The sequence below is a fragment of the Eulemur rufifrons genome, chromosome 3 (assembly GCF_041146395.1).
Source record: "Eulemur rufifrons isolate Redbay chromosome 3, OSU_ERuf_1, whole genome shotgun sequence".
Lineage (NCBI taxonomy): Eukaryota > Metazoa > Chordata > Mammalia > Primates > Lemuridae > Eulemur > Eulemur rufifrons.
The window spans coordinates 81,635,044-81,659,050 of NC_090985.1; the positions used below are offsets into that span (position 1 = coordinate 81,635,044).

General features: G+C 35.4%; 1 protein-coding gene across 8 annotated transcripts in view; it reads left to right on the forward strand.

Moving 5' to 3' along the window:
* Nucleotides 1-24,007, forward strand: part of STAU2 (staufen double-stranded RNA binding protein 2) — a 291,848-nt gene that overhangs the window by 147,074 nt on the left and 120,767 nt on the right. For 6 of the 8 annotated variants that reach the window (XM_069465515.1, XM_069465517.1, XM_069465522.1 and 3 more), the window contains one exon: nucleotides 17,653-17,960. In XM_069465515.1, the coding sequence (XP_069321616.1) occupies nucleotides 17,653-17,960 (308 nt within the window). Of the gene's footprint in view, nucleotides 1-17,652; nucleotides 20,403-24,007 lie in introns of those variants that run through there. The other 2 variants (XM_069465520.1, XM_069465521.1) reach the window with 1 other exon arrangement.

Below are 24,007 nucleotides of genomic sequence, written 5' to 3' on the forward strand. Positions count from 1 at the left end.
GAAATAATAGCTGTTTCATAGTGGAGAGCCCATCAAAGTATCTAGTCCTCCATATTGCCAGCAGTAGAAAACTTTTAGCATTTTTTTACCTTTGATTTCATTCTTGCTGATTAATTTAGTTGGAGTTCAAATTCCATTATCCCCTTAATCTTTATTTTTTGTTTTTACTTAGTTTTTTGAATGAGGAAAAATTAAAATAGCAAAAAAGTGAAAAGACTCTCCATACTTTTGTCCTCATTAGCAAAATTTCCACCCGCACCCTCTAGTGAGTAATTTATGGTTGGTTCTTTTCTTGTGTATTGTTTCAGGATCTTTTATACAGATACAGGCAAATTCAAATATATATTATTTAACCTCCTAGCATTTCAGACATGCTGTTCTATAATTTTCACTTAAAAATATGTTCTGAAGATCCTTTCATATTGATATATATGTAGGGCTTTATTATTTTTTAACCAGTTTCTAATTGATGGGCATTTAGATTATTTATGGTATTTTTCTATGTTCTAGTGTATTTGTTGGATAAACTCTTACAAGTGGAATTACTGAGTTTAAGAGTATGTGTACTTCTAATTTTGATAGATGTTGCCAGATTACTCTTAATACACACCAGTTTATATTCCTACCAGCAATATATGAGATTTCCTGTTTCCCTGCAGCCTCAGTAACACAAATGTGCTATCAAACTTCTGGATCTCTGCCAGTCTGATAGTTGAAATATGGTGTTCAGTACAGTTTTGCCTTTCTCCTATTAAAAATGAGACTGAACATGTTTTTGGTATATTTATGAGCCATTTCTATACTTTTTCTGGCAATGATATAGTCATATCTATTGCCCACTTTAAAATTAGATTGATCTTTTTTTTTACTTGATAGCACTGTGTATGTGTCTGTGCCTTTATGATATGACTTGCAAATATTTTCCTTGTTTTCTTTATGATGGAATTTTCTTTTAAAGTTTAGTTTTATTTTTAGTATATTTGAATGACCTTTTTTAATAGCCTTTTCTCTTATAGCATTTGTAATCTTGGCATAATTAGTAATGCTTTCCCCATTCTGAGTTTATAAAAATTTCTTTTAAGTTACCTTCTAGAACTTTTATAGTTTTGTTTTTTTATCTTGAAATCTTTGATCCATATGGGATTAGTACTGAAAGTGTGGATCTAACTTTATTCCCCACTGCATTGAGACCTCATTGTTACTCTATACTAAGATACTGTGTGAATTTGATTTTATTCTGGACTTCCTGGTCTCTTCTGTTCATCTGACTATGTATTCATCTGCCAGTTTAATCATTGAGTCTTTATTGTGTTTTAACATAAGTCAGTTTAAAGCTCTTTGTGTTTAAACAAATGTGAACAAAGATGTGATTGGCCCATGATCTTCTTGTATATACTGCATGAAGTACAAGTAATTGAAAAATTAAAAATCCCCTTGACACCAGAAATAAGAGGTGTGAGGGTGAAGCATCAATTACAAAGCACTAAAAGAAGCAACAGGAGACTGTATGGTTGAAAGCTGTTAAGTTTCAGGAAGGCAGTGAGAGATAGCCTCTCTAAAACTTCTGTCTATAATGTGAATATGTCATTCAGTCTTTCATTTGTTCAGAAAGTATTAATATTTATCGGCTGCATTGTATAATTTCTGGTAACATTGATGATGTCAGTAGTTTTTCTAGTTGAAATTACTTCTTGAAAAACTAGTCAATATATAAGATAAACATTGATAACCACCACCATCCCTTTCACTTCCCAAATAACAAAAGGTGGTAAACTTGAAAAAAAAAAAAAAAAAAAAAAGAACAAGTGTTATTTGAAAAAAAATGTCAATTTTATTTGATCTAAAAAAATCAAATAGCACAGTACTGAACATTGTTGGTGCTCAGTATTTGAACAAATGAAAGAAATAGATTGTGTTTTTACTTTTTTCCTCACTGTATTAATGATCTTTTAAGTAGTTTATAATATATACCAATTAGCTTCCTCCAAATGTGTTTGAAACAGAATCCTAGAAATTTAGATATCATCTAGACCTGTGGTTTTCAGCTTGGTGCTGCTGGACTCAATACAATAATGATTGACACTATTGGTATTTCAACAACTTAATAGAAATAATGCACTTATTCTTAGTAGATTGTTTTGCTTTGGTTAGAATTTTATCTGAATTCATACCTCAAGATGTTCTGAATCTCAGGCTGGCAGTCTTTGAAAGATGATTTATTATTACTTAATAAATGCAACCTGTCTGAAAGACACATCCTTTAAACACGATATGAATAAAAGAAAAACAACATGAGTCCTATGTGTGAAAATATTGGAGACTGTCCAACCTCACATTTTACAAATAGGAAAATTGAGGCTTAGGCGATTTTATGATGTGTCCAAAGACACTCTGTTAAGTAAAGATAGTGAAGACTTGAATTCATGTCATTTGATTCCAAGGTCTGTGCATTTGCCATTAGACAACAAGTTTATTTCTAGATATTATTATGATTATTATTATTATTATTCGGTAGAGACAGGGGTCTCACTGTTGCTGAGGCTGGTCTTGAACTCCTGAGCTCAAGCGATCCTCCCACCTCGGCCTCCCAGAGTGCTAGGATTACAGGTGTGTGCTACTGTGCCCGGCCTCCAGATATGTTATTGCTTGCTGATAATTAAGAAAAAAAAAAAGAGAATGATGTCTTCAAGAAACTACACTAAAAATTAAGTATGCATTTTTTGAAATAGTGTTTTATATATCATATACCAGAATCTGTAAAAAAAAAAAAAAATTAGGAGTTTTATGACATGGAAAATGTTCAAAATATTGTTTCAGATACTAGATTGATATTTGGGTAGATCATGTAAAAATACTAAATTACTGAGAAACTATGTGAAATGTTTAACTATTATTACGTCAGTGAAACGGCCATCTGTATTACTTGATTTTTCTTAAGAATTAGAAAATGTTAGGCCGTTTTTAAAAACACTCAACAGGCTTTTTGGGTGATGTTATTCAAGTGTGTTCTTTCATTCCAAGCTTTCTGGTTTGTGTTAAGATGATTCATAGACTATTAGAGCTGCAAGAGATTTTCAAGTTCTTCATGTCTAATTCATTTTACAGATGAAGAAAGCAGCATAAGAAGGATATCTGCTGCCCCAATTAGAGCCCAGATAGCTGGGCTTCAGTCTAGTGCATTTACCAATGTACTATTATTGTCTTTACTTTGTTATATTTTGTGCTAATACAGAATGTCAGATTTTATTTTATTTTATTTTTTTGCTTTACCATTTAAAAAAAATTTAATTACAGTAAGCCCTCACTTAGCATTGTTGATAGGTTCTCAGAAACTGCAGCTTTAAGTGAAACAGTGTATAATGAAACCAGTCTTACCATAGGCCAATTGATAAAAACAAGACCTAACACATTAACTGCCATGTGAGTTGTATTTAACTCAGGTTAGTGTTGAGTCTGGGCCCTCGTGAAGCATATGTAACTCACATCTCTTTACCTTATTCACCGTACCTATGGGCACAGAAAACAAAAAAATAACAAACTTTCCTTAAATTAGAAAGGATTGTTTTGTTTTTGAAGTTTTATTCTGTTTTCGTAATAAAACACCATGGCCCCAAGGAAAAGATTTTTTTTTCTAGTGTGTCAGTTAATATGTTAAGTTCCTATAGTTTACTTATGATCACAAAACATCACCAAATTTCTAAATAATGACCCCAAACACTACTAATGATATATATTGAAATAAATGTGGACTACATGTACATTTAAGAAAGATTGATGAAGAGAAGATAATTACCCAAGTTTTGGTGAATCAGTAACTGATGGCAGTCATAGTCATGTCATAGTGGGCAAAGTGAAAATTGTAAGGAGCACCTTCTACCACAATGCAGTTTAAAAACAAACAATAACAAATATAATGGATTCACTAAATGTTTTCATACTGCATTGTTTATTGTTATGCATTTGTATAATTTTCATTTATTTTACAATAATGTATATTCATTTAGCCTTTTACTTCCAACCTGCTTATTCCAGTTCACAATCACAGGTGGCCAGTGCCAATCCCAGCAGCTCAGGGTACAAGGTGGGAACCAACCCTGGACAGGATGCCATTTCATCCCAGGATGTACACACATACACATCATCCCCCATACACACACTCATACTGGAGCAGTATAGACATGCCAGTTAACCTAATGTGCCCATCCTTGGGATGTGAGAGGAAACTGGAGTACCTGGAGAAAATTCATGCAGACATGGGGAGAACATGCAACCTTTACACAGACAGTGGCCCTGGATGGGAATCAATTTTTTTCTCATTAGTGTTATAATGAAATGGCATTGAACAAAACAACGTTATTTGAGGATCTGTTGTATACATTTTCCATGTGGTAAAAAACGAGATCTACTGTTTTAATAAAATTTTTAAATGAATAGTACATCATTGTTAACTGTAAGCACAATGTCATACAACGGATCTCTAGAACTTTTTTATGTTGCATGACTGAAATTCCATACTCATTGAACAGCAACTTCCCGTTTCCCCTCCCCCATCTTCTGGCAACCACCATTCTACTTTTTATTTCTATGAGTTTGGCTAATTTAGATACCTCATATAAGTGGAATCTTGCGTATTTGTTCTGTTACTGGCTTATTTCACTTAGCACAGAGCCCTCAGGGCTCATCCATCTTGAGGCACATGGCAGGTTGTCTTTTTTTTTTTTTTTTTATGGCTGAATAATATTCTGTTGTTTGTATGTACCACATTTTTTTAATCCATTCATTCATCAGTGGACATTTAGGTTATTTCCACCTCTTGGCTGTTGTAAATAATGCTGTAGTGAACACAGGAGTGCAAATAGTTCCTATAGATCTTGTTTTCAATTCTTTTGGATAAAAACAAGTAGATTGCAATATCATATGGTAGTTCTATTTTTAATTTTTTGAGGAACCTCTATACTGTTTTCCACAGCAGCTACACTATTTTACATTCCCACCAACAGTGCACAATTGTTACTAATATAATTTCTCCAAATCCTTGCCAATACTTGTTATTTTCTTTCTATTAATATTTTCTTTTTCTTGTTTTTTTTTTTTTTTTTTTTTTTGGTAATGACCATCTTAGCAGGTATGAGGTGATATCTTATTGTGGGTTTGATTTGCATTTCCTTGATGATTAGTGATGATGAGCATCTTTTCATATACCTATTGGCCATTTGTATGTCTTCTTTGGAGAAATTTTTATTCAAGTTCTTTGTCCATTTTTTAACTGGGCTATTCTTTTTTTTTTTTTTTTTTTTGGTGGTATTGAGTGCTATTAGTTTCTTATATATTTTGGAAATTAACCTCTTATCAGATATTTAATTTGCAAATACTGTCTCCCATTCTGGAGCTTGCATTTTCACTCTGTTGATTGTGTCCTTTGCTGTGTCAGGGCTTTTTAGTTTGATGTAGTCCAGTTTGTCTATCTTTGCTTTTGTTGCTTTTGGTATCATACCCAAGAAATCATTGCCAAGACCAATGTTATGAAGCTTTTCCCCTAGTTTTTTTTGTTTGTCTTGGTATTTTTTTTTTTTTTTATCATTTTTATAGCTTAAGGTCTCACGTTGAAGTCTTTAATCCATTTTGAGTTAATTTTTATATATGCATAAGATAAGGGTTCAATTTTATTCTCTTCCATGTGGATATTCAGTTTTCCCAATACCATTTGTTGAAGAGCCTGTCCTTTCTCTGTTTTGTAGTTTTGGCTCCCTTGATGAAGATCATGTACCTCCATTTCTTTAGGATTGGATCCTGGAGATTTATTTCATTCTTTGTTTGGGCATGTTTCCCTGTTTCTTTATGTGTCTCATAACTTTGTGTTGGGAGCCATGCATTTGAAAAAACAGCCACCTCTTCTTTCCTTGTATGACTGGCTTCATACAAGGAAAGACCCTCACCAATCAGCCTGGCTAAGATTCTGGACACCCCTGAAACCTTTTTTTTTTTTTTTTTGGGGGGGGGAGAATTTGACTTCTGTGGGCCTGTGCGTATAATTTCTTAATTAGCAAGACTTGCTGGTTTCTTTTTCAGAAGCTTGTAATCTCTTGCTTCTTTTGGTGTCTGTCTGTAGCATTGCAGATTTTCTGGTTCTGTAGCAGCAAGCTGTCCTGCTTTCCCCCATCCTCAGTGGCCACCCAGGCATCCAAATTATGCTGGCTCCTACTCAGCATCCCAATTCAGGATAAACAGATACCAGTCCCTTTGGCAATCCTCAGAAGGGCCAGCATGCTGGATGCACATTTCATTCCTTTCCCACCGTTCTAAGGGAGAAACCTCAAGTTGTGTGCCTTCTCTTGATTGCACTGAGCTGTACCATCCACAGCAAACTGTCCCCTGCTCTTCTTTGTTTGCAATAGCTCCAGGTATACAAACTGTGCTGGTTCTGTCAGCACTCCAAGTGAGGTGAGACCAAAACCAGCCCTTTGGGCAGCCCTCTGAAAATCCAGAATGTTTCACCCGTACTCCTCTCGTCTTTACCCTGAGGGAGAAGTTGTGATCTGGAATGTTTTCTTCTGGCACTGAGCTGTGCCCACCTGGGGGAGGGGCTGTTGTCGGTAAAGTGAAATTGTTCTTACCTATTTCAATGTGGCTGTTACTGGCTTTGTGCTCACCTGGGTTACTGCAGCTTCTTAACAGGGTTCTGGAATTCTCAAGGAGGTATTTTGGTCTGTATATTATCGTTAAATCAATGCATCTGTTAGGGAATGAGGGCTGGCACTTCCTGTTCTGCCATCTTGCTGATGTTACCTCAGACTTCTTTTTTATTAAACTTTTTATTTTGAGAGAATTGTAGTTTCAAATGTGGTTGTGAGAATTAAGACAGAGATCCTGTGTACCTTTGCCTAATTTATCTATGGTAACATCTTGCAAGACTGTAGTATAACAACAACTAAGCTATTAATACAGACAAGATGCAGAACAGTTCTGTCACCACAGTGATCTCTCATGTTGCCCTATTATAGCTATACTCTCTCCCCTACTCTCAACCCTGGATGGTGTGGGAATTCTGACTCCCATGTGGTCTTCACTGACACTGTAGTGGGGTGACCTTATTCCTGCCTATCGTGACTCTCTTCTGTTTCTCCCCTGACACCATCCTAGCAGGGAGGGGGAGGAGCATCTCATTATTGCCAGGTGGGGGTAGAAGTTCAGGCTCTTTATGTGGTCCCTACTGATACCACAGTGTGAGGATTCAAGTCCCAGCTCCCTACTCAGCTTTCTGTGGCACTACCATGTCAGGGAAGGTGGGGAGCTTCTTTACAGCTTTGCAAGTGTGAAAGCCCTCTCACTTAGCCTTTGGTGCCATAGGTAAGAGTGGGAGAACAGGTTTTTATGTATATTGGCTGGAATAAGTGGGTTTATCTAAATTTTGTCTTGCTAGGCTGTTCCTTTTCTGGTCCTAAAAAAATGAATTTGTTATTTTTAGAAGGCGATTTTAAAATTGGATAAGTACTTAATATTTATACATTTCTAATTAGTTATTTTTTATTAATAATATTGTGGAATCTTTCATAAGTTTCTGAGTAATATGTAGGCTAATTTGTAATAAATTGTTAAATCAGAATTATGTAAGGAGAATTGAAAGACAATGTTATGTGGTTAAATTCTTTCATCCTTAAAGCTGTGCTTAAATTTTTCTGTTATGGTGACCTAATATTTGAAGATATTTGCTTCCCACAAATACAATTATGAAAATGGCCAATCACATTATTTTTTGTATCTCTCCCAAAGGGTGGTTTCACAGTGAGAATCTTTTTTTTTTTTTTTAAAGTAGCTTTATCCTGGCTGTCATCCCCGTCTCTTCTATGACTACACACGGAGAGACTCTGGTTCGTTGAGCCTAGAAAATAGATCTGAAATGAAGGGAGGAGACACCCCATTTTAAGTTCAATATCTTGACAGTTTCTTTTCTCTATCATAATGTTAGTATATTTCAGGAATCCAGATGTACAGAATCTGTTAAATGTATAGATGTAAAGAGTAATAGTACTTGGTTTTGTTGTTTATTTTACTATTGGAAGGTAGTCACATGTGCTGACTCCATAGCCAGATGCCTGGGTACCCTGTCCCAGCACCTGGCACTTACCACCTATGGTGTAGAGCCAATTACCTAACCTCTCTGAGCCTCAGGTCCTTCTGCTATAAAATGGGGATAATCATATCCCTGCTTCATGAGGTCATTGTAAGGATTACTGAGCTAGTATATGCAAAGCATTTGGAACAAGCCTGATATCCAGTAAGGACTATATGAGTTTTAGCTATAATTATTATTATTGTTTTGTGAGCTGTTTGACAGTGTGGACTAGGAAGAGATAGTCAGGATCCTAGAAGTGGAACACTGTACTGCGATGTCTGGGGACTGCTACGGTAGCCATTTCAGTGGGTGTGTCTTCCTGCTGAAAGGTCAGGTCTTCTGTGTCATATGTCAAATGCATATAATCCATTGTTCAGTCTTTTTCACAGTCTTAGGGAAATGGTTACTGATGGAGTTTTTCTGTGAATAAGATAACTATTGAGAATGATCTTCATTTTACCAGCAACATTTTTACCCCCTTTAAATAAATGAATAATTGACGATGACTCGTTATCCTCAAAGGCTGCTCTCAAACTTCATTTTTCTCTGCAACAGTTTTGTCTTACTCAGTAGAAATATTTATAGTTTCCTTTATTGGAAAATGTTGAGCCTTGAAAAAAATTTCTTCGAAATAAGCCAACTAAGTGCAACTTATTATTAAGATGAATGGTGAATGCACTTCTTAGGAATGCCTAAACTCCCCCAATTACCTTCTTATACAATACTTAGTCAAAGGCACATATGAGGTGTACTGGCCTTGTAAAGTCAAACTATTTCTTACAATTTTATTCCTCATCTTCAACCTATGTCTCCTATTTGAAAACCGCTGCTAACAATAGAAATATGCTTAATATGTCTTAAGTTTTTTTGTGGGGGGAGTGGTGCTTGTCAATCCCTTTGTATTTATTTATTTATTTATTTATTTATTTTAAGGGACAGGGTCTAGCTCTGTCACCCAGGCTAAAGTCCTTTGTATTTCTGACATAAGCTTTAGATTGTGTCCCCAGAATGATACACATGAGTATGTATAACCCAAAGTTTACATTTTATTAACCTCCTAGCACCCATTCATGGGTCTTTTAGGGGCTCTTGGAGCTCTATTAAACACCCCTGTGCCAGAACTATTCTTTGATTTGTATCACTCATTTTGAGCTCTAGAATTTTCTTGTTAAAGAAAATATCTGACAAAAGTATAAATCATTGCATTTGTGTAAGGTTAAAAAAAAAAAGATGAATGGTAAATTTATTCACCATAGCCAGGTTCATATCCTTTGTCATTATATACTTTTCATTTTTCTCTTTTAAAGAAAAAAGTAACAATTCAACTCTGGGTTTGAAAACTCTGACTAGCACCTTTCTTTGACTAAGGCACATTTGTGTAGTAGAACAGCTTTCCAAAAGCATAATGATCTTTAAAAAAAAAAAAAAAAAATTCAAAAAACCTTTATTGCTATTACTGTTGTTTGTTTTTAGTTTTTGCAGGAAAATTTGTCATTTTCCATTTTGTATTCCCCCTCGCCCCACCCCAGTGTATAAGGGCCCATCTCTTGGAGGTGTGCTAGGTGCTGTGTCATGGCCTGGGGTTCTGCTTTTTGTGGGTCAGGACTGGGCTAAGCACCTTTTCCTCTTGGTACTGTGCTCACCAAAAGACTTTGACTATGTTGCTGAAAAGTTCTTTGTCAGTAATTTTATTCATAAGCATTCACCAAGTTAATAACTGCTCATATACATCATTATGTTAAACGTAGCAAAAAAAGACCAATAAAACACGCAAATTAACAAAATCAGTGCTTTCATCCAACTCCAAGGGCAAGAACAAGGTTAATTTTCACCACTGATTTGTTATGCTTTTGAGCACATTAAAATACATCATTTTATTCATTTGTTCAATAATGACTTTTTTTTTAATGTTGCCTTTTCTTGTTAACTTTACCTTTCAAGGTGATTCTAAAACTGACCTTCAAAAGAAACCTCTAACGAAGTATTTACCTTTTTGTTTGATTTTTCTTATTGTATTACTCTTAGCCAACATTTTCCTTCTTTAGTGTAACTTTCATAAGAGTTTCCTTCAAATTTTGCATTATCAATTTTTGACTCTATAAATAGTGTGTATTTATCTTAAAAATTGGGCAGAACTGGAGATAGAAGGGCCTCAGCTGGGAGACCACCTTGACAGTGAGTTCTGTGGAAAAGGAGAGGTCCCATTCAAATATCACCTGTTCAATTGGATCCCAACAATAGGGCTCAGGAAGGGGTGATCTCTGAAGCTCACATAAGCCTAGTAGCTAAAGATCGTGTTAAGGATAGCTTCTGTATGTCTCTGACTATAACGGTTCAATGGGCTGCTTCTTGGGTTGCATGTACTCTCACCTAATACATGCCCTCAGGCTTCCCCAGGAAAGAACAGAGGCCCAGCCATGAGGCCCACCCTGCTATCCTTTTTCTCAGGTAGCTAAACAAACAGCCAGAGCCTGCGGAGCCAGAGCCTGTGCATTAGGTGGGCAAAGCTGCAGACCTCAAAGAGCAGGCATTGCTGATGCCAGCCCTGCTTATCCTCAGGGCCATATCTAGGACTAGTGCCACTGCCAGCCCTTCCCACTTTGGTGTCTTTGGCACCACCACGTTTCAGGGTCTATATTCTAAGGGAGAGGCCCAGAGCAGTGTAAAAATGCTTTCATGCCATTGGTTTTTTAAAACTTTTTAAAATTTAGTAATGATAAATTAACAAGAAGTTGTAAAAATGATACAAAGAGGTTGCATGTACCAATTACTCAGCTACTTCCAGTGGTGACATCTTACATAACTATAATACATTACCAGGAAATTGACATCAGCATAATACAATGAACTAGACTACAGACCTTACTTGGATTCTGCTAGTTTTCCTATAAATGATTTTTTAAAATCACTATAGGACTGACAAATCATGCTATTGTTTTTCATACTTTTTTCACATTTTCTGTTTTGAACCAGCAGTCCATGTTTCTAGTTTTTAAGAGTTTTTAATTATAATTTTTTATTGTGAAAAACTCACTGTGGCAGAAGTGGGTTTGAATGTTATTATGTATTTGAGTATTTATAAGCAAATCTGTAGTCTAACATTATTATGGCAGAAATTCCAGTTGATTTATGGAAATATAAAGATTTTTTTTCAAAGTTTTGGTGTAAAAAATGACCAATTCATTTTATTATGGAATAGCTATGCTTTCATTCCAATGACTTCCAGAGAAAGTGGAAGTGGAGTCCCTACAGACTAGCATTAGTCACTTGGGCCAATGTGGTAGCATGGTTTATCTTCTTGCTGTACTGACTTGCCCTGTTGTTCTGAATCCCCTGAAACATTTATGTTCTTCGGCCTCTCTGAAAGAACCATGGCGTTAATGAACATTGAAAGGCAAAGTTTTCGGGAGTTTGCTTATCTATACATACGATAAGACTTTTAAGAGATCTCCAATTCATAGCTTGCTCTGTAACTTTCCAGTAAAAACTGGAGCTCCATGAACTGCTCCAGGAGGTTTTATGTGCCAGAGGGTTCACATATTTATCTGAAAGCAGCACAGACCTACTAAGCAAAGACATGTAAAGTGGGCACAGTGCCCTGGCATTTCTCATTTTGTAAGATGTCATAGGCGCTGGCAACTTCAGACCTTTAAAATCATGTGTGAACTTCATATATTTTAATGAGATTTTGCTAAGGCCATCACTGGAACATCTAGCGACAACCACGATGACATGGATCAACCCTGGAGCTAATCTGGGCAAACTCTGGGCATTGAGTTTACTTCCTGGAGTAAGACTTAGGTGTTTGGAACTGGCTGGAAATTGAATTAATTTCCTATCTGTTCTTTTAGGAGGCAGTTTAATATAATGGGTAAAGTATTCTGGATCAAATTCTAGCATTGCTGCTTATTATCCATATGACCTGGGGTGAATTTTGTAACCTCCCCATGCTTCAGTTTTTCCATCTGTAATATAGGGAAATTATAATGCCCATTTCATACAGTTGTTGTGGGGATTAAATAAGATAATGCAAATAAAATACTAGAATGGTGCCCATGTTGTGTCTGCAGTATAGCTGTGTACAGTGGTTACAAACTGGCAGTCCCAAGGTGGGAGTATCAAAAGCAAAATCAGGGACAAAAGATAGATGATGGGAAAATGGGTCAGGACCGCTTCAGATAAAGGGCAAGTAGAAAGGGATGTTACAGGCCTAAGAGAGGAGAATGTGGTAGTTGAAGTCTTTGAGCAAAACTCAGGTCAAAGAAAGTACAGACCTAAAGTGCTTTTGTGGAAAAAAGTTTATCCTTAGCAGTAACCAAGTAAAAGCAAATTAAGATAACAATGAACTATTGTAGGATGGCAATGATTACTTAGAATAACTAAAACCTGTTTTGGCAGAAGTTTGAGATAATAGGTGTAGTCACACCTTACTAATAGAAGTATAAATTGGAATAGTTTTTTTGGAAGACCTGATTGGCAAAATAAGTTAAAGGTCTTTAAATATGCATATCCTAAATTGCTCTTTGATTCTACTTTTATGTCTTTTTACTATTGAAGAGCAACTTAAATTTACAACAGGAAATTGCTAAATGAATGATGGCAGATCTGGACACTGTTACTGATGTGCAAGTTGAAAATCATTCATTAATTGACCTCATAAATCCACATCTTTATACTGTTTCTATGACTAGTCTATTAGTTGAGCTCTGTAGAAAGGAATTCTCTTTATTCATGAAGAAAAGTTGACTCAGGCCTTACTGTAGAATAAGAGAGCCTGAACTCTGTATGAGTTCTTATGCTGTGATGTAATGCCTTTCTTGAGTGTGGAGAGAGCATTTTTGTTGCTTTATAATATTGCTATTGGCAAGCCCATTACTGCTGTATAATAACAATACTGAAGTAATGCTGTTAAGTTTCATGATTTCTTAAATTAAGCATAGAATTTAGAGTTATAACATTTAAATTCTTTAAATAAGAACTATATATAGTATTTATGCAGATAGTGAAAAACAAAAATTAGTAATATGACATTTCATTTATCAAATTGGCAAATACTTTTCACAGCTTTATTGAGGCATACTTGATATATATTAAACTGCACACAATATCTACAGTTTTAATCAGTTTTGACATGTTTATATACCTGTGAAATGAATGTTTCCATCTCTCCAAAAGTTTTCTGCTGCCCTTTTGCAATCTATCACTCTCACCAGCCCCACCCCAGGCAACCACTGACCTGCTTTTTGTCACTGTTGATAACTGGTAAAGGCTTTTTAATAACAATGTATAACACCAAATAGGAAACAAGATACTTTCATATATTTCTGTGGGAGTGTGAAATTGGTACAACTTCTTTGGAGGGCAATTTGTTAGTGTCAAAAAACCTAATACACATATCCTTTGACCTAGCAATTCTGCTTCTAACTTGAGAAAATAAATTTTCATGTGAACAAGGATTTAATTACAAGAATGTTCATCACCATGTTATTACAAAACCATGGAAATAAATCAGATGTCCAACAAAATGGAATTTTTTAAAGAAGCAGTTCATATAATGAAATATTATGCTTTTAAAATGAGTAGAAGTATATTGTTTAGTAAACAAAAACAGGATCATGTGGTATTCCTGTGTTTTAACTTGTTTTTTCAAGTTAACAACAACTAGAAAGGGCCGAGATAAAAAGGACTAAAAGCGTATCTTTAAAGCAAAAGGTTGAAAGTAGTTTCCTCTGGCTGGTGAGATCTATCTGTATTTTTTCTAATGCGTATGTTTTCTTTTAAAAATTATGGAAATGCCTTCCCGATTATAAGAAACTAACGCTTGTTAATGCAGGGAATTTGAAAACTAGCACAAGGGCATAAAGAAAATACATAATAGATTGATACACAGTGGTCTCTTGGTATTCTTGGGAAATCAGTTCTGGGACCCCCCACAGATACTAAAATTTGTAGATGCTCAAGTCTCTAATAGAAAATGGCATAGTGTTTCATATAACCTATGCACGTCCTCCTGTATTTTGAATCATCTCTCTATTACTTACAATACCTACTGCAATGTAAATGCTGTGTAAATAGTTGTTATACCGTATTGATTTTTAAATTTGCATTATTTCTATTGTTATTTTTTATTTTTTCAAATGCTTTCTATCTGCTGTTGGTTGAATATGTGAATGTGGAAACTGTGGATATGGAGGACCAAAAAGCTATTTACACTATTTTTTAAAGAAACTTACAGAACTTGTATTCTTTAATGGCATCAAGATAAAGTCCCCTAAAACTTGGTCCCTGCCTGCCTCTACCTGTACTTTTGCAGTTTGCACTCCCTCTTCAAGCTCTGGTGGTAAGGTATGGCCTGAGGTTTCCTGGGACACAAACTCTCTTGCCCTTGCTCCTGCCATGTGTCTGCCTTCAGTCCTCTTCTTTCTTGGCTAAATTCTCCTCATCCCCTGAAATTGACTGTCAGTGTCATCTCCAGCAAGCATTCCCTGAGCTTCTAGTGTTTCTCCTTTCCCATTCCCACTGCTCTCTAGTGAGGCCCCTACCACATTGTATTATCCATTTTCATTTTGCTATCTTAATAAGACTGAGCATGACTTGAGGTTAGGAAAGTATTGGTTGGCACAATGCCTGGAACATAGCAATAAGGGCTTAACTAAGAGAGAGAGAATATGAATGTGTGTGTGTGTGTGTGTGTAACTGGGCAGTAGAAATAAAGATGTGGGATCAAACAGTCCTGGTGTATTGGAAGAAGTGTGAATATATCTATATGACTGGAACATTGGGGTCTTCCTGAAGAATTGGGTAGAGAGGATAGAGACATAAGTAGAATCCAGATTATTAAGGGCTTCCTATGTCATCCTAAGGAGTTTGGATTCTATAGTGTAAGTGATAAGCTGCTGAAGGACTTTTAAGTAAAAGAATGGTCTCGCCTTGGCAAGATGATGGAATAGGAAGCCCTGGCCCTCCTTCCCCTCATGAACACATCAATTCAATGGTAATTCATGGACAGATTACCTTTGTGAGAAATCCAGAAACTAGTTAAGAGGCTCCTGCACCCCAGGCGAGCACAAAACCAGCCATATCTTAACTGTTAGGGAAATTTGAGTTACACTTGTGCCATAATTCCTATCCCCAGCACAGTGCCATACAAATTGAGACAATCCCCCCACCCCCAGCTCCCAGCTGTTTTCTCCCTGGGAAAAGAAAGTTCATGTATCATGAGTCCAACGCTGCAACTTTCCTGGGAGCTACCCAGAGGACTGGCTTCTATCTAACCTGTCTCAGAGTGCTGATGGGACATGGCATACTCTAGCAACTCAGAGATGACCTCACCATAGCCACCCTCCCAGCCCAGCACAGAGATAACATATGAAAATCTTCAGTTCTCAGCTTCTTCCCTGGGAGGTGAAGAGGTGTGTCCAACAACTGAACTTATCTGGGGGCCAACTAAAGAATTGGCTTCAGTCTTGTTTTTTTAGAGTGCTGATGGGACTAGGATACTCTAGATGCCTGAGGACTTCCAAGAACAAAGAAAGCGGGTTAGACTAGCCCAAAAGTTTGAGAGGCCCCCAGAATCTCTGGCCAGGCAGACTGGTGAGGGTCTTCTCTAGTGCGAGGGCAATCTGTGAAGACCAGGAGAGGTGATTCTTTTGTCTTCTGTGTAGACAACAATACAGAGAATCAAGGACAGTGAAGAAACAGGAATATTTTCTAAGCAAAGGAGTGAGATAAATTTCCAGAAACTAACACTAATGAAATGGAAATATGTGATTTACTTGACAGGGAATTGAAAATAATCCTTATGAAAATTCTTACTGAGATTAGGAGAATAATGCATGAACAAAATGAGAATTTCAACAAAGAGAGAAAAAACTTTAAAAAGTACCAAACAGAAATTATGGAGCTGAAGGATATAAGAACTGAACTGAAAATTTACTAGAAGGGTTCAGTAGTATATAAGATCAAGAAGAAGAAAGGATCAGCAAACTCAAAGACAGGTCATTGGAAAGTACTCATTCAAAGGAGAGTGGGCTAGCCTCCAGCATTTCCCAAAGTGTCAGCTGTTATTAATGTTCTATAAAAGGTTTGGATCTAAAATAAAGTTGGGAAATCCTGGGTTAAACTAAGTTGAACAGATTTCTGCTGTCTGGGCTTCTCAGAGTCTTTACTATGCTAATATGCATTTTTTAATTCTCCCAAAGAGGTGTGTATGATCTAATTTGCATTATTTTCCAAATTAATTTATCCTGGAACCCTTTTATTTAGAAACTATGTTATAAAACACATTTTGGGAAATGGACACTGGGGAGCCAAGCAGCAATGAAACCTTTTAGTGATTGTTACAGTAGCCCAGTTGAGAAACATTGAAGGCTGACTTAGAAGGTTAATGGCAGGAGAGGAAGGGGCAAGAGCAAAGGAATTAAGTTGTGTCTCTCAGAGCACATTCTGTACAAGTGGTGACTTAATAATTTTAAAAGATAGTATGATTTGGGGGTTACTAATATCTGATCAAAAGACATTAGAACAAGCAGTTTAAAATATGGTTTGAAACTTCTCTTGAGACAAATGATAGTTAAAGGGACTCTACCAACTGATGACACAGCCCCAGGCTCCTTCCTCTTGATTTCAGAACCTGGCCATTTAGGGGTGGGGAACCTGCAGCCTCAAGCACACATGTGGACCTCCAGATCCCCAAGTGTGGCCCCTCGACCAAATCCAAACTTTACAGAACAAATCCCTTTATTAGAAGAATTTCTTCTGTATAATTTGGATTCAGGGTCAAAAGGCTTCACTGAAGGATCCAGAAGGCCACATGTGGCCCCAAGGCCTCAGGTTCCCCACCCCATGATAGAATGGGCAAATTCTAGAGTTGTTTGACCAACATGTTATCTACTTGGTTATGGGTTAATCAGAGATGGTTGCCAGGAGTGTAGGTTGGGTAATGAACAGATAGTTGGTGATATTATTTATATAATAAACTAAGCAAAATGGGACATTGCTAGTGTTGGAAAGAAGATGCCCTGTACTTTTTGACATGTTCATGAGTTAGAGTTGCCTGTGGGACAGCCTTGTGAAGAGGAGAAGACCATTAAAGCATTGGTTATGTGGGTTTGTGCCTCTGAAGATATTTGGACTGATCATTTTACCTACTGTGCCTCAATTGCTGCATATGTTGAGGGTTTCATCCCTCTTTTATGAGCTATAAAATATTATATTGCAGGGTGAAGACAGTGTGCAGTTTCAATCTTCTTCCCCATTGTGCTTCCACAGTTTCCCTGTCCTCCCACAGCTTCCCGACTACACACAAGTTCTGATGAAATCACTTTTGTGGATTTTTTTTTTTAACTTCTGATTTTGGGAATATTGAAACATGTTATTCACCTCTAGATAGAAGCTGTAATTGCCTCTGCAGATATGAGGAAGATGCTTGATTAGCAGTGTTCCTACACCAAGTGAGGCCATTGAGTTAATAATGCTATAACATATTTCTATTCAGTTATTTTAAATGTAATAACAGTGTTCCTTCATTTTATTTATAGCTCCAAAAGGAATTCTTCATTTGTCTCCTGATGTTTATCAAGAGATGGAAGCCAGCCGCCACAAAGTAATCTCTGGCACTACTCTAGGCTATTTGTCACCCAAAGATATGAACCAACCTTCAAGCTCTTTCTTCAGTATATCTCCTACATCGAATAGTTCAGCCACAATTGCCAGGGAACTCCTTATGAATGGAACATCTCCTACAGCTGAAGCCATAGGTTTAAAAGGAAGTTCTCCTACTCCCCCTTGTTCTCCAGTACAACCTTCAAAACAACTGGAATATTTAGCAAGGATTCAAGGCTTTCAGGTATGAATTAAAGCAAAAACAAAAAGAAAAACAAGACAATTCATTAGCTCCAGATCCTTCATCTCTGTCCATCACAAGGCTCATTTTGCCTGCTAGTGTGGCCTATGTGCCACTTACATCATACATTATTTAGGAACACAAAAGACAGAAAAGAGAGAGCCATATGCACATGCCTCATTTCCTCTTATTTTTGGTCTATCCAGTAATTCCTTTGCTGCCTGATTCTCCTCCATTTTCCTCCTTCTTTTTCTTCTTTTTTTTAAAAACATTTTTCATACTCTGCACTGTCTTCCATTTGATCTTGATTGGGTGCATCTATCTCCTCACTCTGTCTTCCACAAATAAAAATCTGCCTTCAGACATTTGGTGTTAGTATTTAGCACTCAATTCCCCCTCTTTTTACATTAGGGTTGAATTTTTCTAATGATGATTTTACTTTCATAGCAGTTTTGAATTTGACATTCTATTGTTAGTAATGATTCAGGTACACCATTAAGATAACATCCTAGAAATATGTTACCTTAGGAGTTAATTAAATATGATATTTGAAGAATAATGAAATGCTTTCTAGTTGTTGGAGGCATAACAATGTGTACTTGTTTTACTGGATCACGTTTTGAACTGACTAGTTAGAATAGCACCTGCCTCACATGGTATCAACAATTCTATTTCACTGGGTAGTCTAAAATTAGCTTATAGTTTAACTTGTTGTGTATGTGAATTTAGGTATGGAGACTTACTTTTTTTTTTTTTTTCCTATTTATTCTTTGTTTTCTTTTGGAAAAATCCCCACAAAACCCCACATTCCTTTATGGATAGATCAGAGCTTTTAAAAGAATTGTTAACTATAGGAAGGGGAAATATCCGTGTCTTGATTGCTTAGTTGCCTTGAAAAATTATGTACTGAACTGTAACTGCTAACTTGACTGGATGAACTGCAGCTTGCTTGTGTGTAGAAAGAGCGTATTGCTCCCTCAGATTTCACTGTTTCATCCACTTTTCCATCTTAGTCTTACTTCTTAAGACCAAAAACTGTAACTTCCTCTAGAAATGCTCTAGAAAATCTGTATTGTGTAGGATGATCATGTATTTATACAAATTTTTACAAGTTTAGATTATAAAATGAGAAAGAAGACCATGTGTTTTGGGGGGTATTTTGCATGTTTGTCCCCCCTCCCTTCACAGAACCCTTCTGATCCTTTCAAACTATTGCCAGGTAGCCATTAGTGTTTTTCATTGGACTATTGATAAGAAATTAAAGAAGCTGTTACCTGTTATTGGCTCTGTCATCTGAAATTTTAACCACTTAATTGAAAGTTATAATTTTAGAATTTGTTTTTGTTGTTCACTTTAAGAATCACAATAAATCACTGTTTTAAAAAAAAGACCTTGATTCATATAGTTAAAGTATTGGGGAAAAAGCTAAGTAATTTTTAGTTCTATCCATAATCTGCATAAGATGAATTAGAAATAAATTGTGATGAAAAGAAATTCACTGCTTATTTACAAATCTAGTTGTTTAGAAATGTATGAGAGTAACACTGCATTTTTATAGAAACAAAGCACAAATTGCATTCAGGCTCTGAATTGATTTTTTGCTTGGAGATGTTATTAGATGTAATTTTGCTGCCAGAAGAACTTCTTAATTTTTAAAATTTGCTGTTATTTGCTAGTTTTTGGCAATGACAATAATTACAATTTTAATATATCTTCACTTTAGCCACCATGTAGTGTCTGCTTTCCCCATTATTGGGCTGACTGCTTAGACCTTTTTTAAAAGCTTATGCTGAGAAAATATAATCTTATTTAAGGACAAGTTAAACATTTCCAAATCTGTGTATTGTGATTTTTACATACTAATGAATATAAACAGATAGTTTTAAAACATTACTGTGCTTGTTTGGTTGAATGCGCTGGTATTGATGTGAAATATCATGTCACTGATGGACCACAAACTGCAGCTGAGCAGTGAACACAATCTCTGTGGGAATGGCTTAGTGTCCTGTCACATGCTAGCCCCGTCTTCATAATGTCACAGTGGAAGGTTCTTTGTGGTTTAGAGTTTCAAAGCCTATTTCTTTATAGGTAACTTTCTCAGGTATATTTACCTGGTAGAAAAACATGTGGATTGTTCCTATTTCTTAAATGTTTTAATTGGACTGTAGTTTAGAAATTATAGGACCAGCTTGTTACAGATTATGTGCTATTCTGTTACTTTTATTTCTGGAACTTAAAAACAATAAATTCTTTTTCTGTGTTTCTAGGTTAGTACTTTTTTTATTTTATTGCACAGTGAACAGATATTATTACTTATTGAATATTGTGTAAACCCTTCTTTGGCCTTCTTTGCCCATTGCAATTTGATTTAAGCCTAGCAGAGCCATTATGTGTGACACCTATATGTATTACAAAGCAAAAATATGTGAATGTATTGAGAACGAAGTTGTTTTAACTTTTTTTTAACTATCCAGTCTTCAATTTGAATTTTTAAATTACAAAAAGCTAATTTGCTTACCAGAATGTAGGTGTCAAGCTCACATCCTTTTGTTTAAATCTACAAAATAAGTAAAATTATTATACAATTAAAGTTAATAATAAAGCCGACTTCACGGGAGCAGAATGTAACTAAACACTTGTACGTTCTCAGCAGTTCTTTTATTTTTGTATGGATTCACCTAAAATTTTTATCATCTTTTAGAATCAAGCCTTTTGGATCTCTATCAGAAGTTCAAACAAACAAACCTTGTTTATTTGAAATTTTATTGAACACATTTTAATTATCTTCTTTTAAAACTTGAACGTTCTTATTGATTTATTATTTTTTAGAAAAGAAAGTTTTATGTCAATAGTTCTACGAACCTCAGACTTTGTCTAGCCCAGTCTGTCTACGTCCATAACTTCTACACCCTTTACAGAAACTCCTTCAAAACTGTAGTCATACCACAGTGTTTCAGGGTTCCTTGTTGTTGATGCTCTTTAATTATAATGCCATAATATTTCAAAATCATTCAACTTTTTAAGAAAAATTATTATGGAAAAGACATTCTTGAAAGGCTGTGCATATGATAGCTGAAGTAAAAGATTTTGTTTTATGTTGTACTTTATATTTAAGTTTTTATATCTTTAATATGCTTTTCTATACTAATTATATTAAAAATCTCTTTATTACTAAATATAAGCAGTTCCCTTGTTTAAAGAAGTCATTAAAATGATTAGATTGGAAATGGAAGTGAATTATTATTTTAGTAGATTATCCTTTCTAGATGGATTTAATTTCAGTTTGCCATTCTGTGCCCTCCCTGTGATCACATCCATTGAGCAGTGTTGTTTGTGAGACCTTGAGAGTAAAATATGACAAACTAGGGTTTTCTCCTCACATAAATAATATAAAGAAGCACTTAGTTGGTGTTTTAGTTAAACAATAATTAATTTTCCAAAAGCAAGGAATGTTTTATAGAGGGGCATTTCATTATTGTGAGTTGTATGTTGGTGCCATTTCGAGCAAGATAAGAATGTCTACTTAAATTAAAAACTTTGTTTTCAAATATAATTCACACTTAATACATTCAACTGATATGTCTCCTTTTGTGGAGTTTAATATGATTATAGAATGCTACTTTTATAATTATAGGCTTCTTTTCAGTATTTAATTTTAATAACATGACTTTAGTATAGGTTACATCGAGATGGGGCCAGTGGGGATGGGATGAGGGTGGATGGGCTCCCTGAGAATCTGAGAATAAACCATTTTCCTTTCTCTTTATTCTCATCTTTCCTATACCTCATGTTTTGTAATCCACATATTTATTATCAAAGTGGCTATTTTCAGCAATGTTTTTTTTCTTAAGAATGAAGTATCCATTTTTTTAAAAGACAAATATAACTTTGTGGATTTCCAACAGGAGAATATGGAGAAAGAAATCATGCATATACATATACACCCACACTTTGAAATAGTATTGTCCCTCGGTATCCACAGGGGATTGGTTCTAGGATCCCCCTCCAAAGACACCAACATTTGTGGATACCCAAATTGCTTACTTAATATAAAATGGCATAGTATTGACGTATAGCTTACACACATCCTCCCTTATACTTTAAATCATCTCTGGATTGCTTATAATATTAATACAGTGGGAATGCTATGTAAATAATTGTTATACTGTATTGCTTTTTTATTTGTATTATTTTTTATTGTTGTATTGGTTTTTTTTTTTTAATTTTTAATCTGCAGAGGTATAACCTGTGGATACAGAGGGCCAAATTTATGTTTTTTCCTTGATTTAAAATTTGTCCTTAAAACAGAACTTACTATGTCACCTCTAAGTCCAGATTTTCATCTAGGTTGTTAAACAAATGATATAAAATGATAAGAAATTACTTAGACTATAATGAACAAAGCACATTTGTGGGTTTGGTCAGTAGATGCTGCTCAGATTTACAGTTACTCCTTTAAAATGCCTCTCAAATTTGACCTCTACTACTTTCCAAAAACCCTGGAAAGATTCGGTATGTATTTGAACTTCCCGGGCAGTCCCAGTTCATGCAGTTTGACCTATTGTGTCTATTATCTTTGGACCTTCATATGCTGACCAAAACCTCAGGGATATGAAAACTGCATATCATATAACTATTTCCATTAAAAACCAGTGGAATTATAGATGAGCTCAGTTTGCTGAAATTTTAAACTCTGTAAAGAAAAATACTATGTTTGAAAAAAGAAATCCTGTTGCATGTAAAAACATATTGTGATGAGTAACAGGAATTCAGGTAAGAATCAAGCTGACCTTGAGTATAATAGTTCGTTATTACTACTATACTGGGCTATTAGTCTGGACTCCCCCCACCCTAAGTCACTGTGGTATATAACTACAGACAAAAACACTCATTTTGAGCCTTGATGCACCAGCACATATGTAGTAAGACACAAAATATTTTAAAGAAAATGTATTTTACAAACACGTAAGAGCTGTTCTTACCACAGAAACTTTGATGTGAGTCAGAAATGAGCCACCATGGTGCAGAAAAAAACAGCTGTCATGTGTCCTTCCCAAGTAGTACTATCTGTAGCTTTTTCTGTTTGTATCAGAAGAGATTTCAACTCAACATGAAAATTCTATTTGGAATTATTTGCAAATCAAGTCTTTACAAAATTGTTTTTCATCCAAAGGTAGATTATATTTCCTTTTGCTAGAAAAGGTTGACAATGATTTGATTTTTACCTAATGACATAAAATTAATTATAGTACCCATCAGGTGCTGGCAGCTAAACCTAAACTCATTCTAAGTCACGTTGAAATGATTCCAGTATTTGCCTCCCTCCAGATGCAGATTCAACTGTATCTAAAGAGGGTTTTTCCCACAAATGACAGTGGCTAAAATTTCATATGTATTGTTCTCTTCTCACCCAAGGCAACTCTTAAGAAAGAGAACAATATGTGGTATACTGCATGTAAAAGATTTCTGTAAAGTCAAAAAAAATGCTCTAGCATACCAGGGGCATGCTTCATTTGGGAGATATATGGATAAACAAGGGAGGAAACTGACATTTATTGACTGACACTATATATCAGATAGTGAAGTTGGCATTGCATACCTGGTACATTTTTGCTTACAAATCTTTATTTTAAACCAAAGTGTTATATGATGTTTGAAGACCAATCCCTGTAGGTAGGACTAATGTGTAATGGTGACCCATGGTCTTCCAGATATTTATTTGTTTTAGTCATAGATTTCATTAATAAATTTATTTCTGCACTCAACTATATGTATGTACAACTGAGTCACTTAAGAATTCTGACTCCTTTGAGCTGGAAGGGACTTTGTATTTTATTCTAAGATAAAATTTTATGTAGAAATACACATTTGAGACTATATAAATAAAACATCATATTAGTAATATAGTTTACTTTTACTCGATTTTAAACCCTGATAGATTTTAGGTTCTAGAAAGTTCTGCCATCTTAACATAGTCACATCAAAAAGCAGATTTACCTGTCAGAGAAAAGGGATATTTTTTAGAATTCTAAGCTGCTTTTATCTGTAGA